Source organism: Natator depressus, chromosome 7 (genome assembly GCF_965152275.1).
Source record: "Natator depressus isolate rNatDep1 chromosome 7, rNatDep2.hap1, whole genome shotgun sequence".
NCBI lineage: Eukaryota > Metazoa > Chordata > Testudines > Cheloniidae > Natator > Natator depressus.
Window position 1 is genome coordinate 93,174,800 of NC_134240.1, and position 20,314 is coordinate 93,195,113.

General features: G+C 40.7%; 1 protein-coding gene across 1 annotated transcript in view; it reads right to left on the reverse strand.

Annotated features, from left to right (window-relative positions):
- Window positions 1-20,314, reverse strand: part of MARCHF5 (membrane associated ring-CH-type finger 5) — a 76,361-nt gene that overhangs the window by 37,689 nt on the left and 18,358 nt on the right. Inside the window, exon 2 of the mRNA XM_074959095.1 lies at window positions 8,677-8,879. Within this exon, the coding sequence (XP_074815196.1) occupies window positions 8,677-8,879 (203 nt within the window). The remainder of the gene's footprint in view (window positions 1-8,676; window positions 8,880-20,314) is intronic.

Consider the following 20,314-nt stretch of genomic DNA (forward strand, 5'->3'; position numbering starts at 1 on the left):
ACATTTGTGGCTTGCACAGGCTATGTGTAGCTGCATGCTGCAATATGTAGCTACAAGTAGTAGTGAAAGCCTCCAGCAGCTCCCCAGTGCCTATCCCTGGTTCTAAGCGGACAGTGTTTTCTAGTTGTTAATTTACATGAGATGACCAAACATACTGAACACAATCTGAGAGGCACTATGACTAAGATGATAAGACTTGGGTGTGGCATAAGAGAGACAATAAGATAAGCTGGAAGCTACCCCTATACTCAAACAAAACTCTAAAATCTCATCTGTAAAAATCTAAAATGGCAGAGAAGAATGTCCATTCATAATTTAATCATCTCATCCAAATTTTTTGCTCACTTTCAAAATCTATACTATATATAAATGGATTGCATAAAACAAAGCATCCATTGTCACTTACAGGCAGAAATCACTTGCCCCATCACCTCAGCCATGCAGAACACAGTGCCATCCACAGCCTCAGAAACAATTCTGACATCATAATCAAAAAGGCTGACAAAGGAGGTGCTGTCGTCATCATGAATAGGTCGGAATATGAACAAGAGGCTGCTCGGCAGCTCTCCAACACCACTTTCTACAAGCCATTACCCTCTGATCCCACTAAGGGTTACCAAAAGAAACTACAGCATTTGCTCAAGAAACTCCCTGAAAAAGCAAAACAACAAATCCGCACAGACACACCCCTGGAACCCCGACCTGGGGTATTCTATCTGCTACCCAAGATCCATAAACCTGGAAATCCTGGACACCCCATCATCTCAGGTATTGGCACCATGACAGCAGGATTGTCTGGCTATGTAGACTCCCTCCTCAGGCCCTACGCTACCAGCACTCCAAGCTATCTTTGAGGCACCACTGACTTCCTGAGGAAACTACAATCCATCGGTGATCTTCCTGAAAACACCATCCTGGCCACTATGGATGTAGAAGCCCTCTACACCAACATTCCACACACAGATGGACTACAAGCCGTCAGGAACAGTATCCCCGATAATGTCACGGCAAACCTGGTGGCTGAACTTTGTGACTTTGTCCTCACCCATAACTATTTCACATTTGGGGACAATGTATACCTTCAAATCAGCGGCACTGTTATGGGTACCCGCATGGCCTCACAGTATGCCAACATTTTTATGGCTGACTTAGAACAACGCTTCCTCAGCTCTCGTCCCCTAATGCCCCTACTCTACTTGCGCTACATTGATGACATCTTCATCATCTGGACCCATGGAAAAGAAGCCCTTGAGGAATTCCACCATGATTTCAACAATTTCCATCCCACCATCAACCTCAGCCTGGACCAGTCCACACAAGAGATCCACTTCCTGGCCGCTACGGTGCTAATAAGCGATGGTCACATAAACACCACCCTATACCGGAAACCTACTGACCGCTATTCCTACCTACTTGCCTCCAGCTTTCAACCAGACCACACCACACGATCCATTGTCTACAGCCAAGTTCTAAGATACAACCGCATTTGCTCCAACCCTTCAGACAGAGACAAACACCTACAAGATCTCTATCAAGCATTCTTACAACTACAATACCCACCTGCTGAAGTGAAGAAACAGATTGATAGAGCCAGAAGAGTACCCAGAAGTCACCTACTACAGGACAGGCCCAACAAAGAAAACAACAGAATGCCACTAGCCATCACCCTCAGCCCCCAACTAAAACCTCTCCAACGCATCATCAAGGATCTACAACCTATCCTGAAGGATGACCCATCACTCTCACAGATCTTGGGAGACAGGCCAGTCCTTGCTTACAGACAGTCCCCCAACCTGAAGCAAATACTCACCAGCAACCACACACCACACAACAGAACCACTAACCCAGGAACCTATCCCTGCAACAAAGCCCATTGCCAGCTGTGTCCACATATCTATTCAGGGGACACCATCATAAGGCCTAATCACACCAGCCACACTATCAGAGGCTCGTTCACCTGCACATCTACCAATGTGATATATGCCATCATGTGCCAGCAATGCCCCTCTGCCATATACATTGGTCAAACTGGACAGTCTCTACGTAAAAGAATAAATGGAGACAAATCAGACATCAAGAATTATAACATTCAAAAACCAGTTGGAGAACACTTCAATCTCTCTGGTCACTCGATTACAGACCTAAAAGTGGCAATACTTCAACAAAAAGACTTCAAAAACAGACTCCAACGAGAGACTGCTGAATTGGAATTAATTTGCAAACTGGATACAATTAACTTGGGCTTGAATAGAGATTGGGAGTGGATGGGTCATTACACAAAGTAAAACGATTTCCCCATGCTTATCCCCCACCCCCCGCTGTTCCTCAGACGTTCTTGTCAACTGCTGGAAATGGCCCACCTTGATGATCACTACAAAAGGTTCCCCCGCCACCCCCCCGCTCTCCTGCTGGTAACAGCTCACCTTAAGTGATCACTCTGGTTACAGTGTGTATGGTAACACCCATTGTTTCATGTTCTCTATGTATATAAATCTCCCCGCTGTATTTTCCACTGAATGCATCCGATGAAGTGAGCTGTAGCTCACGAAAGCTTATGCTCAAATAAATTTGTTAGTCTAAGGCGCCACAAGTACTCCTTTTCTTTTTGAGAAATATTTGTGGATTCCACTTAATTTTGAAACTCTGATTTTTATTGCCAATCATAATTTTGAGAGAAAGAATAGTTAGCTTTCATAGTTAATGCTTTGGTGAATGCTTTCTGGAGCAATATTTTCCATTAGCATGGAGGAGTTGAGTTCTTGATGTACAGAACTTTTAACTGTGGCGCATGGGGGAGCTCGGTCGGTTGCCTTTCCCTCCGTCAGACAACCCTGGTGCCTCTTGGAGATCACCACCAGCAATACCTCCAAAAAGATAGGTACTGTTGCATAAGAAAATGCTGCTGGTGAGATCCTTCGAAGACAGGTTCTCTTCTAACTCTTGCCTGATGTGACCTTGACTGCCTTCTAGGGCTGTCAGTAATAAGGGCTATAGTGGTGAGAACAACAGTCTGACAGTTAGGGTGCTGGTCTGAGGTTTGGGAGACTTGTGTTCAATTCCTTGCTCTGCCACAGACTTCCCATGTGACATTATGCAAGTGAATTACACTCTGTCTGCCTCAGCACCCCATCTGTAAAATGGGAATGGGGGTGTTCTGAGGATAAACACATTAGATTCAGGTGCTCAGATACTGAGGTGATGGGGGCCATACAAGTCCTTTAGATTGATTTTTTCAGCAGCAAGCTGTGGGTTTTACAAATAAACTAGATAAAGAAAAATCAGGAAAGAATGCAAGGTAAAAATGTAATTAGATAGGGAAAAGCACACCTGGACAATGCTCTAGAGTTTTGATTTCCCCTCCCTTGCAAAGATAAAATGTAGATGCAGTCCTAATCACTACTTCACTATCCCATGAAAGATAGTCAATATTTTAATCTAACTTCAAATATCAAAAGCAGAGTTTATTCAAAACCCTAACGCAAAATGCTAGCATACAGTGTCATTCTTTATCAGAATGCTGTTGACTTACATCAACCTGAGGCTCCTTTTTATCCAGAGAAAAAAATCCTTCTCCCCCATTCTTGGAGCCAAATGTTTCTTCTCATATGAAGAATTTTGTATTAACAGGGTATTTGTACAACTGAATTCAATTTAGCACACTGCTCAGTCTTCCTTCTCAGGTACAACCTTTATCAGACAACTCTTCATATACCAGATCTACCTTCCTTATTAAAGACATGTATTATTGCAACATACAATTGCCCAAACATAACTGGGACCCTATTGTACAGGGCATTGTATAAACAGATAAGACAAAACCCTCCTCTAAAGAGCTTACAATATAAGACATTCCCAGTTTTTGTACTGGACCAAGGTGACAAGTGGCACTTTAAAAATGGAGCTGAAAGTCTTTACAAGTTTGCCTTAAATTTAGTAGTGAACTATGATCCTCACCTCTGTGCAGAATAGCTGCCCTTGTAAAATTTAATGTAGATGGTTAGCATAATGTGCCAAACAAGCAACCACACAATTTTTCTTTGTGTATTCCTTCCTCCTTCCTTCCTAACATCTTTCCCTGCATCCTTTTTTGTCATACTCAAACTTGTTTTAAGCTTCTTGGGGCAGGAACTATATTTTCCTCTAGTAACGCACTATTTATTACCTCTGGTGCTACATAAATAACTAAAATAATGAATAGCCCACAAGCCAGCTAAAGAGAAACATTCAACATATAGATATAGAAGTTAAGGAAAAAGCTTAAAACTAGATGTGCTGCAACAGGATGATGCTCTATGTCTGGCTACTAGGATAATTCAGGGAATCTTAAAATCTGCAATATGCCTGTAATAAAACTACTCTTACCTGCTGCATGCAGAACTCCTTAATTTATTCAGGCATGTAACTAAGCGTCCAAATGATTCTACATTACTTTAGTGACCACAGTCATGGTTCTGAAAGAGTTAGTACATGCCCATATACCATACCAACATTTCTCTGAAGCTACTATTTTGAATCTTAGCCTTCATTTATCAGTACTGCCAACCTCAAGAGACCAAATATTAAGAGTCAGTTCCCTGAAAGTCATGAGATTTTTGGTAAAATTTGAGTTGATTTTTTTTTTAATAAATAGCGTCTTGACTAACTCCCTTGGATGCCTCTGCCAGTGTATATGTGTGATTAATTTCATGTTGAAAAGTCAACCTTTAATGCACACAAATGTGCACTTCTTCCTGGATGCTCCACTTACTCTCTCCTCCTTCACACAGGGGCACTACCATCCATTTCCTACTGTCTTGACTCTCTCCTCTCCCAGTTTTCCACCTTTCCTCCATATTCTCCTCCTGCAGGAGGACGACAAAAATGGAGCTAGAAAATTAACAATGAACATCCAAGAAGCACAAAGTACTCTGTGTATCAAGTTGTCCAATTATTATTCAATAAATCTTTGAGCCTCAAATATCTTTACATGGAAGACTGTCTTTACAATATCAACCACTTTTGGTAACTGCAAAAACCCTAACCCAAGCAGAGCTTTCTGTAACCCTATTATATTCCACATAGGATCTTATACCACACATCGCCATAATATCTGAGTGCCTTCCAGTAGTGCATTGAGCAACATGGCTACACATCTGTCATGTGGTATTTGTTTTCTAATCCTCTCCCAGGGGACAAGCATGTGCAGTGAGGTGTCTTGATAGGGTTTGGTTTTTGTGGGGTTTTTTAAACCAACTATACCTGTTTCTAGGTGTTTGTTAAAGAAGACAATGTTAAAGAAACGTGCCTTGCACTTGGAGTAGAAAATAGCAAGAGTAGTGATGGTCTTCAGTTCTTGGGGGAGTTCATTTCATAGTCTCAAACCTCTCCTGGATAAGGTTCTGTTTCCCTATTAGACAAGCTTTAATCCTATTAATGAGAGTTCCATTGTGCCACAGGAGCGTAGTTATCCACCACTGTCTTCATCTTGGAGCTTGAGGCTGTCTCTTAGGTATCCTGAGCCAATGCTATGGTGCACTTTGACAGTAAAGTCCGAGACCTTTAACTCGATTAGAAATCCTATGAGAAGCCAATGGAGGTCAGGTTTGATGTATTCGCGGTAGCCTGTGTTGCTGAGACGATGCGGTGCAGTGTTCTGTACTAGCTGGAGTTTCCAAAGTGCTGAAGACTTCATTTCCAGGTATTGGATTTCTGTAATCCATCTGAGACATGCAGTAATTATTTATAATCCTTAATTTTTTTTAAATCAATTCTCATATTCAAAGTGCGTCAAAAATAGGCCATTCTACTTTTTTGCATAATTTTGATCAGCTACGTATATATATCATCATATTGCAATACAATTTAGTTTTTAAAAAAAATCTCAAGTATTCAAATAGCTAAAAATAATTTGCATTTTAATTATCCTTCCCTTACATTACCCTGGGGCTTCTCCTCTGCCTAGCACTGCAGCTGCAGGGCTTCCCCAACTCCTCCGGAATGAGCAGCTGTTGGGTTCTGGGCAGAGGAGAACTCCAGTGGGAGTCAGGGAAGTGTTGTTGTTGGTTCTGGTGTCCTGGACCCAGCAGCAACTTCTCTGACTCCACTTCTCCCTTGACTCCCTCTGCCCCAGGACCCTCTCTCTCCGCTACTGCTGAGATAGGGCTACTCCCTTCATGCAGGGATTAGCCTTAAGTGGCAAGGTCAAATCCAAGTTCTCAGCTACACAGGGTATGTCTACACTGCAAATAAAAGAGCTTCAGCGCAGGGTCTCAGAACCCAGGTCAACTGATTCAGGCTTGCAGAGTTAAAAATAGTAGTGTAGTTGTTCACCAGGTTTCAGAGCCCAGGCTCCAGCCCGAGCCCGAGCCCAAAACATCTACACTGTTATTTTTAGCCCCACAGCCAGACACTCACGAGCCCAAGTGAGTTGACCAAGGCTCTGATATTTTGTGCTGTGGGATTTTCTTGGCAGTGTAGACTCCCACAGGCTCCTGTACAGAGCTCTGCCCATGCATCCAGACCCAAGAATCATGGGGAACGGATTTGCCCCTCATGTCTTCGCAACAAATCCCCTTGCAGGCACCACGATACTGGGATTCATGATTTATTCATAAGTGTTAGCAATACTGACTTTTGAACAGAAATTAAGTCTCTAGCTGTCATGGTTGTGAAGAAAATATCAAAAATGCGAACTGAGGAACTGATGCAGACATGAGTCTAGAGAGAGTCTGGAACAAAAAGCACTGAGGTGCAAACTACCCCATTTATCTTAGTGAAGTGTTAACTTAGATACCCAGCGACAATTTAAATGCCAATACTGATAACGGTTTCATCTTTCATGTAAGGAAGGAGGAGGATCGAAGAACTGCACAATTTAATGACATCTCCTTTTTGTGCCACAAGTTAGTATTGTATTTCCCCTCATCCGCAATCAAGAAGGAGCCTAATAGAGACCAGGTAGATACTGTAGCCGCACAGAAGGTAACAATCTATTGCGAGCAGCATTTTGTACTCCTGGGGGAATTCTGCGCCACTGTACATGCGTAGAATTTATGTCCCCCGCGGATTTCTTTGTTTCCCTGCAGAAAAATGATTTTCTGATGGGGAAGCAAAGGGAAGCCACAAGAGCAGTCACGCGACCCTCCCCAGCAGTATGTTTTGGGTGCCCAAGGCAGCCAGCAGAGAGGTAAATCACTGTGGGGCAGGAGGTGGGACTGGGTAAGACCCAGCTGGTGGCTCCTACCGTGACTGGGTGCAGCTGCTAATCCCATCTTGGCTGGTGAGGACTGGACTTCCTCTTCCCCTGCATGGCATCTGGGGCCATATCAGACCCACCCCCAGATTTCTCCCCCCACTGTGGGAAGCTCTGCAAACTCCCCCCGCCCTCACACTTTCTACATCCGTGGCTCCTCAGCTGCAGGGGGAGTGATCTCTGTACAGAGAGATGCTCCCCCATCCACCCAACCCATGTGTATCCAGACCCCCTCATACCCAGACCCTCCCACACCCAGATCCCCACCCTACTGAGCCCCAACCAGCTGCACCTGGATCCCCACCCCACTGAGCCCCATTCCCCAGCATCTGGACCCCCACACATCCAGACCCACCCCCCCGCTAAGCCCCAAGCACCTTCACTTGGACCCCCCTGCAGAGTTCAATTACTGTTGCACCCAGAACCCCCCAACAAGCCCCTATGCATCAAGATCCCCCCCTCACCCAGATCCCCCACGGAGCCCCCGCACCCAGATTGCCCCACACAGAACCCTCTCAACCTACTCCTGGACCCCCTCCCGCACTTGGATCCTGCCTTGCTGAGCCTGCCTGCCGACACCGAGTGCACCTGGCACGGAGGGGCAGGGCACTGGGGTGTTTCTGGGGCAGGCCCGGTCCTTGCACTGTGTCAGGTTTGGGTGCAGCCTCACCGCTGAGTCCATGTCCGGGGTGGGGCGGGGGAGGGCGGGGCAGGAAGCAGCACAGTGATCTCCCACCTCTGTGCAGCCAGTGGCCTGTGCTTCCCAATGCCATGCTGGAGCTTCCACATTTATCTGACAAATAAAATGTACAAAATTTTGCAGAATTTTAAAATATTGTGCGAAGAATTTTTAATTTTTTGGCACAGAATTTTTAGGTGCAGAATGCTCTCAGGAGTAATTTTAGCAACTCATGTGGATGGAGCTTGGAACAGTACCCCCTCCCCTTTTCTTTTTTTGAGTACTCATAACACAACTACAATACCGTCGTCTCTTGAGTACAGAGCAGCATTCACGGTGTCCTTTACAAATTAAATATAAAAATACTTTCAGGTAACATTAGGGACATTGTTACAAATCTGCAGGCAGGCTCCCTTCTCTGCCCCTCAGCTGACTAACGCAGTCTCCTCTATAGGCTGACAAAGGATTCTTGGGCATGATTATAGTGAGCTATTGGTCTCAGCATATCTACAGGGCAGAAGCTGTCCAAAGTTTTCAGGATGCAGTGAACTGAACCAGGACAGATGCATTACTTGCAAATTTCTGCATCAGTTTTCCAAAGAGCACCAACAACTTAAATGATGAGTTAACAAGTCCAGGTGTGTTTCACAACACAGAAGTTTACATGCCAAACAGAAGTTAGATACTGGAAGTTTTGCATAAAATAAGTAGAGTATGAATATTGAAACAATTACACTGTATTTGAATTTAACTGCACATCTCTTACCTAGCTTTGGAAATACTATTAAGTATTCTGCATTGCATTGAGGACATGCAACTCGAGCTGTACTGTTTCCTCTCTGTTTTTCATCTACCCAACGCTGTAGACAAGTCTGGTGAACCCATTTTGTAGAGCCTCTACACCTGCAAGGTCTCACCCACTCCGCTGTTCGATCATCTTCATCAGTGGCAAAACACACCCAGCAACTTCTGTAATTAAACAAACACGTATCAGACAAAAGTAGCAATGTATACAAACAACACTTAAAGATAATATTTTTACATGTAAAGCAGTTAAAAAAAGAAAAAGAAAAAAACTTGAACCTGGAGAGGGCAATTACACTTGTCACTCCTTGAATCACCAAGAACACCAATACTTCCTCTGGAGAGCAAACTTTTCCTATTAATAATGCAATAATGTTTCTGTCAGCAAAATATTAGTTTTAAAATATTTGGGAATACTTAAGCACTATTAATTCAGTTTGATAAATGAGCAATTAGTCTATGTCAAAGTTGTAAACTCAAAATCTAAATCACTTGACAGATATTTGCAAAGTACACGTTCTTAATGTATTATACATGCCTTTACCCACCTCATAACCACTGCAAAACACATGCTTTGCTGTCTGCTTTAATAAAAAAAAACAGACAGCTATGCCAACAGTACAGTCCTTGCAAAACAAACTCTAAACCACTGTGTTTGTGATGAAGGCTAACACAAAAGTGCTGTAATGCATCATATTGGTATTAAACATCCAACAAGGAGAAGAGTTGAGGAATCCGAGTATGACAGTATCCCACTTGTCTATCACCAAAATGTTATGAAATCACCAACAAAACACTTTATAGTTACAAAAATAATCACAATGCTGTAAGTGCTATCTGGATATAGTATCAATACTTGGCACTTACATAGCACTTCTCAAAGTATCAAATTATTTTACAAAGGGTGGGTTATTTACAGTTAGGCAAAATTAAGGCATGGAGAGGTTATGAGACCTACATAGGAAGGAAGAGAACAAGTTCCAGCCCCTGTTCTAACCACTAATGCACTTTGTCTCTAGGCACCCGGGATATAGTTTTCAAAAGAATATGAAATATGGTTCTGGCTTAAAGTGTTTATAAAACTTCAAAATTAACGACTTCATGATTTGTTTCACACTGAACTAACTTTTGCTGCTTGATTTCATATATTAAATTAATTTTAAAGGTAGAGTCTACAAATATTTCAGATTCCATGAGTAATTACCTGCTTGTTCACTATGTAGAAGTTTACTATTAAGAAATAATTGCAATAAAAGTCGCAAATCTTTCAGTGGCCTCATTAAAATTATGCCCCCGTTATCTAGATTTTAAGAAGCACTATCACTGTGTAATTTGAGACTTCCATTGTGTCCTCAAAACATAAGCTCCAAAATTAGATTTTGAAAAAAAAATTTTGTTAAATACTTACTGTTGAACGTAAGAGTTTTCAGGAAATGTTTTACTGCAGATTGTTTAATTTAAACATCCTTCTGCTATGTTTAGCACTCAAATACTGAGTGCCCAAGAACCAGAAAGGAAAAAGTAAATAGTTTATATTGTCTAAGCAGCTGAATGGAATACCAAAAGGTAAACACTAGTTAATGAGCAGTGAAAAATAAGTTAATTTTAACATGTTAGGATTTTAACATCTTAAATTATTAAACTGCTCTTATAAAGTATAATTAACTAGTGTCCCTTTAAACTGTTTAAAACACGTTAATTTTATTCAGCTGTTTACTGACTTTCAATGTAACTACATTTTTATTTCTATAATTACTTGCCCTGTGTGCTGAATGAGGCAGGGATTTTGTAGGGGGAAAAAAACCAGTCTTGATCATGTGTTTAAGCTTAAACAACAACAACAAAAAATTTCATCATGTGATACCATATTAACCCCCAATATAGGTCATGGCAAGGCTGGGATCTTTAGATCCACAGTAAAGTCCTCTACTACTTGAGTAAACAGCAGCAGTAAAAGGCTTCTTATGTGCACAACTGTCACTAGAGGAGACTGGAGATACACTGCCAATGAGTTTCACAGCTATTTGCTAGACAGCAAAGGAACATTGGTTGACTCATGACTAATGGGTTCAGTTCTTGGTTCTGTAAGAGTGTTTTCTAGTTATTATGGACTCTGTTCCTGTACAACCTTCCCCTTCCAGATCCTGCCTCTTTTTCCAACCCCCCTTGTTATTATTCCTCCCCCAATCTTCCATCCCTGTCCGCCCCTCCTGGCTCATGCTCCTAACCCTCACCTCACCCCATTCCTCACCCTTCTGCACTGGAGTCAGGGAGCTTCCTCCTTCTCCTCTGTGCTAAAGGCTGGTTTGATTAAAATCACCAAGAAGAAAGTCTTGATTTAAATCGATATGAAATAAATTTTCCATTTGTACTTCAGTTATTTTCTAAAGAAAGGTACATTCTCAGTGTTTGATAGAACTATTAAAACATGGTGAATTACAACTAAATAGAGCCTTTACACTAGATATGATACATGTTTTTGCTAACTAGGGTATACTATAACAAAATACATTTATCTAAGCAATTTATAGAGCTTAACATTTTCTGATTATTAATTGTACATTTTTAGTACGTTAGAAAATGGTGAATGATATACGGCTAATTCACAAATTAATTAACTTTTTGCTCAGAATTTGTGTCAAGCTGCATTAGGATGGTAACTGGAATTTAAATAAACACACAAAACGGCATACAAATATTATTTTTAATAACAAAACAACCTTAAATGTTTTGGATACAGGAGCTAGACAGTAAGTTTCCATGCTGGGTAGAGTCATAAATATTCAAAATTTGAGAACTGAGCCCATCAGAGCTCAGAGAGGGAGAAACTATAAAATAGGAATATGAGACCATCCAGGTGGGCTCAGTGGATGATCCAGGTCAGATACATGATGGTGTCCTCTTAGAGTCGGAAGCCAGCTCCCAACGCTTCTGATAACTTTGCCAGTCTCTTGCACCCACTAGCACAGCCCCTAGATCCCCCACAGGATCATGCCCTTAATACAGTATGTGACCTATTGTGCCATATTTATAAAGCTTGACCTCAAAAGTTAGATTTCTCTTTCCCCCCTTCCCGATTATTTCTTTATACAGAAAAGCAGCCTTTAACACAAAGTTTTTCATATAGACTTACGGATTCAGCCTTTTTAAAAAAATTATTTAAATCTTTTAAGAAATTATGTGTAGGCTGTAACGTTTTATATTAAACTCAGATTTCATTTTAAACAGGTTTAAACAGAAAAGCATATAATCTAAACAAAATAAAAATTCAATTTCTCTTTTAAAAAAAAAAACAAAAAACATCAATTTTTAGATGCAGGGAAAGTATTGAGAGCAAAGGATAAAGTCTCCCTGAGCTCAGTTCTGGTACCACTGCTGCCCTTGTTAGCTGGGAGGAGCAATTGCAGGGAAACTCCTACTCAGACTCTGCAGTCTGTGAGGTAGGTGCATGTGTCATTTTTATGGGATGCAAGAGCTGTGTAGTATTGAAGCATACTTAATACAGATGGAACCATAAAATAATTTAGCTACCAAACTAACCAGTCTCCATGCTGCACGTATGAACTGAGATTTTTCTGAGGCTCAGTCATAACCTCGACAAATTTTCAGTTTTTTTCTCCACTGGGACAGCAAAAAGTACATCCCTGAGCAAGGCAATCCTATGCTCCAAAGCACTTAGATGGATATAAGGCTTTTGTTTTTAAAATAAGCAGATATATAATTTTTCCTTAATCTTATTCTCAAATGGCTGAACCATTTTAGATTAAAAACTAGTCTGAGGCAGATACCCATAATAGGAAATTTCAGCTCAAACTTTTTAACTTTGGCAAAGTTATAATTAATGAAAAACAGCATCTTTTAAGGGAAAGTATTGGGCTAACTTAACTATAGGTGTTGCTAGCTGTGCCACCTCTAATAAATTTCCTTCCACACACTATTTTAGACATTTAGATTGTACTATTTGTATTTGCCAACTAAAACTTTTAACTTAAAAAGAACCATTCTCTACTAAATGATTGAATTATATTAACAATGTTTTATTAGTGTGAGGAAAGAACTTGAGGTATTACACTTTTCTCTCCAAAATACCAAGCAAAGTACTGAAAATGTATAGTGCAAAAAAGAGATACTTTCAGTTCAATAAGAAAATCACATATATAAAGTAGTATTTTAAAAACAGTGAATAAATGCTACTTCTATATTCCAACCAAGCTAAAATTAAACCACTAATGCACCTTAGCTATATCAGTCACTGCTGTCAGTTCTGCAGCTGAACAGAATTCATTTATCAAATGTTCCACACAGCAATTACCCCAAGATCATAAGGGTATCATTGCTCAAAGCAAAAAACAACAGATTTATAATAGTCAGCAGTTCCTAAACATGCAGCTATTTGTGCTCTAAAGGACCACAGATTATTTATCACTGTAGAGAATCAAAAATCAATGTATTAATGCAAGAAAATTATAAGCAGATGCCAGTTTCCCAAAGTTTGACCTCAAAACAATTAAATAGGCAGACCTAAGTCACTTTTGCAGGTGAAATAACTTTAAAATATGTAAGTCTCTACCCTGCATTTCTTTATACTGCATTTACTTGGATCATGCACAATACACCTTAACATAGAATAGTTTAATGCCACACCCAATTTGTCTGATCTTTGTATGTGATCCTGAACTGCTGCTTGAGCACCCAAGTAATGATGCCTGGTAAAGCCTTTAAAATGATAAACAACATCTGTGGCTTAGATCCAGATGTTTGGATAGATGGGGTTCATGTCACTGTCCTGTGTGTTTATTCAGATTAACCAATCCAACCTCTGAAAATTTTGCTCAGGCATTCCATTTTCAAAAGAGAAAATTACAACCTGCCATAGTCTGCTACTTCCAACTTAGCATACTAGGCCATATTGCTTTTTGGGTAGAATCAGAATTGATAAGTCAGATTCCTGCAAGTAAATCAGAAAAACCTCTTTTCCACGGATTTAGAAATTTAAAAAAATGGATAAAATGACAACCCAACCGAAGCTTTAGGACAGGTTAATATTTTTTTTTTTTAAAGATTTAATTCTTTTGAGTTGTTTTCAGTTTATGCACACACTTATACATGCAAATTAGGTATCTACACAAAAACGCCTGGATGCATCTGCATGCACTGATTTGCCACACAACTGGATGCCCATATTAAATTAATCAGGGCCTGATAAATGCCTCAAGTGGTGGTACCTGTAATTGTGGGCTAGAAAGCTTCAAGTTCAAATTTGACACAAGGACTTGACTCACAGCCAATGCTGATTCTTTTTTGCTGCAGTAAGGTACTTTGCTTTCAAAAGGTTATACCCAGCTCCCTTTGCTTGTCCTTAAATTAAAGGTTCCATAGTATTTTTCAAAAAGCATACAAAATACGAAGGCTCTCCATCTTAAGAATTTATCAGACCAAAAATTTAGTTAAGCTGGAGTTAAGGCTGACAAGATGTCAGTGATTTAAGGATTAAGTACTGTTAAAACACTGTGGTTAAAAGCCAGTCATTAGAATCAAGGATAGTCAGACTAATCTTAACTTTAAAAGAAACAAAAAGCATTTGAAGCTATGGAAATGCAGTTAAATCACCCAAATCTTACTTCTGTCCCATACCTAATTAACACCTCTGCCCCATTTTCTTCTCTTTATTCATACCTATTTTGTAAGATGTTTTTGGATCCAGAACTTTAAGGGCTTTCAGGAGTCATCCACATGCCAACTTCTGCCCTTAAGGCCTGGTCTACCCTGGAGGGGGGATCGATCTAAGTTAGGCAACTTCAGTTACGTGAATAACGTAGCTGAAGTTGACGTACTTAGATCTACTTAACAGCATGTCTTCATTGCGGTAGGTTGACTGCTGACACTCCCCCGTCGACGCCGCCTATGCTTCTCACTCCGGTGGAGTACCCGAGTCGATGGGAGAGCGCTCAGCCGTTGATTTATCGCATCTTCGCTAGACGCGATAAATCAACCCACACTAGATAGATCGCTCCGGAGGTAAGTGTAGACATGTCCTAAGTTACACCCATGGAAGCGTACCAAAGACAGGTTGCACAGAATATACAAGATGCAGAATTTGGGCTGCGGAAAATCTATATTAATGATGTAATACCTGCGAAGTAAAGGACCCAGCTTGACATTCAGATTCTAGACAAGTGTGCAGGGCAGGCAGTTAGAAAAAAATGGAATTTTTTTAACTTCTAAACTAAGCAAGTATGGGCTGGAGTAGACAGAGACTACAAAGAACTCACAATGCTATTTTGTGACAAGGGCTGCTATGTCACCTTTTTTTAGTCTTTGGCCTTCTGTACACTTGCAAATTTCACAACTATAATACATCACCAGTGAAATTCCCCACTAATAGCAATGATGGAAGCTGTAAATTGAGGCAGGACACAGATATTTTCTTCACCATGTTATATAACCATATTAAGCCTGAGCACTATCTCCACTTCAGCTTCCAGCATTATTGAAACAGGTGGAGCTGCACAGGTAGTGAATTATGGCTATGAAGCATGCTACTGTACATGCACTCTTGCAGTTTTTAGCCCTTATGCTTGTGAAGATAAGCACTGCATCGGTTCACACTGAAAAGGCTGTGGTCTTCAGTCTAAAGAAAGATATCTTGATACAGACATGGTAATTGTTTCTGTTCATCTCAATTGGGAATTAATTCTGAAGTATGACTTTGGCTGAGTCTGCACTTTTCCTTAAAAAAAAAAAAAAAAGTTTCCCGCTGTTGCAGACTCCATCAGCAGTAATGCCACAGGCATTTTTATAGCCTTGTTGCCCTTGTGCCCAGAGCAGGTCCTGGCGACAAGGTGATAAAAAATGCCCCAAGTAAAAGAAACCACAATAGTCAAGCCACAAGATGACAAGAGACTGGGGGGAAGTGGGGAGACCACTATTAACAAGTAAAATCAGTGTGATTAAAATCTGTCAGACATCTTAACCACTGATACATGGTGGTTGGTAAACAGGGAGTTATCAGTTTTGGCTGATGTCTCACTGTGTGGATGGAGTTAAATCAAACACTTAACTATTCATAAAAATATTCTCAGACACCGCACTCTTCATAATATTTCTCTCTGATCACCTGAAAGTAGAGTAAGAAATTCTATGAAGTAACCACCATTTATTGTAGATAACACCCTTCTGTTATCATAGACCACTGTTAGGAAAGTGGCATCTCCCTCCTATTAAATGCTGGATGAAGAAAAAGTCAGAATAACCACTTTACTCCTGCTTCTGCTTTTAAACAAAACCTGGATTTTATTCATAACAGAGAGAGAGCTGGCTGTACGGATCAGATTGAATAACTGGGTCAGGCTTGTCTGAAAGAATTGCTATAAGAGTATTAAAATGAAAAGTTAAGATTCCTACAGAACTGTTTTGCTTTCATACAGTGATAACAAAATTTAACCTTGACACCAAGGAGTTGATTATACATGCCACTAATACAACAGAGATATAGGCTACTTCAATAAGGACTGTAACAGCAATACAGGAAATGGACTATTCCTTAGTTATCTTTGACTATACTGCAAAATCTATATGGAACTGGGCAAGCCATTCCATGGTTTCCTTGAAGAACAATGCTGCATTAATAACGGCTCCTGGCTGAGAGTCTACACATCTGAAAATCCCTAAGGCCTTTTCCATCTTCTAGTCCAGAGCATCTCCTGAAGTATCAGCATCTAAGAAAATTACAACTAATGACTTAGTGCAAGTAACTACAGAGGGATTTATATAAGCAGTTGCTAGGTAGGATTCCAAAATTTCCTCACTCAATTAATATTAGATTCTTGTCAGGCACTATTTCAGCAATACATGCTGCTCAGTAGCTACCCCATCATCTTCTTAAAAATAAATGTTTTTCTACTCTTGTCTTTCAGATATATAGGGAGATCACTCTCTTCTGTCTCTAGTACCAGTGGTTCTTTCAGTCCTCGAAACATATTTCACCAGTACCAGTTCTCCTGAGACAGAAGATTCAGGGGTTTCTGCCTCAGAGGCTGAAAAGTTCATTTGCCCTTCTTACAAGTCAGAGGATGGAAAAGTGGAGACTGGAATTTCTAGCAGTCCTGCTGGTGAAGTGATCCTCTAATGTAAACCAGCAGGCAGCAGCAATCAGTGGAGCATCCAAGCCACGACAGAAACCACACATGATCTTCTGGAGATAGAAGAGCCTGAGAACCTTATTCCTATATTATTCCTGTAGTTGCTACTTCCTAGCAAGACAAAAGCCCGAGACCCACCACTCCCTTCCCCAAAAGATGTTGTTGTAGTCATGTAGCTCCTCCACCACTGGGATCTGAGAGTCATCCTTAGAAATCCAGAGTGGAGCTTTTATTCTTGATGAATGAGGTTCCACGGCAGAGCTGGGTAGCTCAGCTAAAGCTGTGGACTGCACTACTGCAAGATACCATCTAACCAAAGAAGTTTAAGGTCTATTAAAATACTGACAAAACAAAATGTCAATGCAGTCCTGCAAAGTACCACTGCAACACCTATTGCATTAGGTCATTAAATGAGTACCCTTTGGATGAAGCTCCACAGAGGTTTTACACTCAAAATATAATCTATTTTTTTCAATTAAAGAAGTTGTTGTTTTTTTATCTGGTAATAGAGCAACAATATACACATCTTTTAAAAATGATTTTCTAATTACTCCATCCAGTTTGCCAGGCAACTATTTAAACCATAAAAGACCTATGAAAAGAATATCCTTTATATACGTAAACCTTTGGCCAGTTATGAATAATGAATGGCAATCCCTTGTATTCTGTAGTCAGCTTTCTCTCTCTCTATTGACAGTGGCTGCAGCAGAAAGGGCTAAATAAAACCACTTGGTTCTTGCCAGATTTTCCATTTTCTTTTATTGAATAAAACATGACCTTGATCTTACTACTGAATCAGGTCACTACTCAGATAACTATCTGAAAGAGAAAAGGCTGGCTAGGTAGAACCAACCATCATTTCTGTCAAACTCAAACCTTTTTCCTTGATGCTCTCTACAAAACCAAAACACTAACGTATTTTTCAACACTGTTCTGACTTTAAAAAAAAAAATCCAGCTATATAATTATTTCAGCCTTGGAGTTATGGTTACAGCTACTTTCTGATTCTTTCTTATGCTTGGAAAAATCTCCAGTCTCAGAATATCTTTCTATTTTGACCAGTAAGAACTAACAAAGACAATCTCACCAATTCAGTTCTCTGCAAAACAAACCTAAAACATACGTTGTTTTTAGGAAGAAAGTCTGCATGCAATAAAAAAAAACCTCCAACTCAAAGCTCCCATACCCCGAGCGCCAAATAAACAATCCTCAAAGCCTGTTCCAATGTCACAAGCTAATTCTTGCTTAAGAGCAGTTTTCTTCAGAGTCAAGCAGTTCTTTAACACTAAGGAGGCCCCATATGCACCTGTACCTGCTTGACAGCATATCTCCATTGCCAAGGGGGCTCCTCCAACATTAAGATGATCCCCTCACAAACGTACTGCTCTCTGCAGGCAAGATGCTTTGATACAGTAGGTTTCAACACCAACAGGTTCAATAATTGACAATCAAGCATTCTTACAACTACAATACCCACCTGCTGAAGTGAAGAAACAGATTGATAGAGCCAGAAGAGTACCCAGAAGTCACCTACTACAGGACAGGCCCAACAAAGAAAATAACAGAACGCCACTAGCCATCACCTTCAGCCCCCAACTAAAACTTCTCCAACGCATCATCAAGGATCTACAACCTATCCTGAAGGATGACCCATCACTCTCACAGATCTTGGGAGACAGGCCAGTCCTTGCTTACAGACAGCCCCCCAACCTGAAGCAAATACTCACCAGAAACCACACACCACACAACAGAACCACTAACCCAGGAACCTATCCTTGCAACAAAGCCCGTTGCCAACTGTGTCCACATATCTGTTCAGGGGACACCATCATAAGGCCTAATCACATCAGCCACTATCAGAGGCTCGTTCACCTGCACGTCTACCAATGTGATATATGCCATCATGTGCCAGCAATGCCCCTCTGCCATGTACATTGGTCAAACTGGAGTCTTTTAGTCTCTACGTAAAAGAATAAATGGACACAAATCAGACGTCAAGAATTATAACATTCAAAAACCAGCTGGAGAACACTTCAATCTCTCTGGTCACTCGATTACAGACCTAAAAGTGGCAATACTTCAACAAAAAGACTTCAAAAACAGACTCCAACAAGAGACTGCTGAATTGGAATTAATTTGCAAACTGGATACAATTAACTTGGGCTTGAATAGAGACTGGGAGTGGATGGGTCATCACACAAAGTAAAACTATTTACCCATGTTTATCCCCCAACCCCCCACCGTTCCTCAGACGTTCTTGTCAACTGCTGGAAATGGCCCACCTTGATGATCACTACACAAGGTTTCTCTCCCCTCCCCCCCCCCGGCCCCCGCTCTCCTGCTGGTAATAGCTCACCTTAAGTGATCACTCTGGTTACAGTGTGTATGGTAACACCCATTGTTTCATGTTCTCTATGTATATAAATCTCCCCACTGTATTTTCCACTGCATGCATCCGATGAAGTGAGCTGTAGCTCATGAAAGCTTATGCTCAAATAAATTGGTTAGTCTCTAAGGTGCCACAAGTAGTCCTTTTCTTTTTGCGAATACAGACTAACACAGCTGCTACTCTGAAACATTTCTAAGAATGGATCTCTACCAAGTCTGGCTTAGACCCTAGAGAGGATGGACCTCGTCTTTCCATGCTGGCTTTCCCAACTCTGATATCTTCAGAATTTAAAACTATGGCAGAACTGGCTCTTGATCTGAACATAGATCATGGATCCTGGCTCAAAATCTGTGTCATATGGAAAGCCTGGAAGTCACCTGTGTATTAGAATGGACAGAGGTCTAAACCTAAACAACCAGCTTTGGCAACATGGAGAGATACAAAATACAGTGCTTAAATCAAGTCTCTCTCTAGGTCTTTGGGAGCTGAATCAGCCATGATACTCCTGGGATTCCACCAGGTTTGACTATGCAATATCACCAAAAAACCCAAAAAATGTTATAACTAGTTCTGGAACAACTATGGGGGGCGGGGTGTGTGGAGGAAAGACTTTGAAAAGAACCCACACGTTTCCCCATGCAATAGCTAGTGACAACACTAACTTCTGCATTATTTGAAGTGCCATATGCAAGTATTGATTCTAGACTCCTCTTAGCACACCGATATCCTTTGCGTCTGCTTGGCCTAAACCACTACTGTGACATACTCCAAACATGCTGATTTGGATAATGACTTGCAATAGTCTTTCAAACAGCAAATTTAATAGGGTTTCACAGCATTTCAGACTACTGAAATTAAGTATATTTCATGCTATTTCTGAAAACAATCTTCTTTTCTTTTCTACACAATCATATCTTAGGAAACTTTCTCAAGTTTCATACTGTTTTGCAACACAATAGTTAGGCTAACGATTTTATCCTATGTCAACTTAAAATACAGACAATATAAAATTGAAAAATAAGTTTTGACCCATTTCAGAGTAACAGCCGTGTTAGTCTGTATTCGCAAAA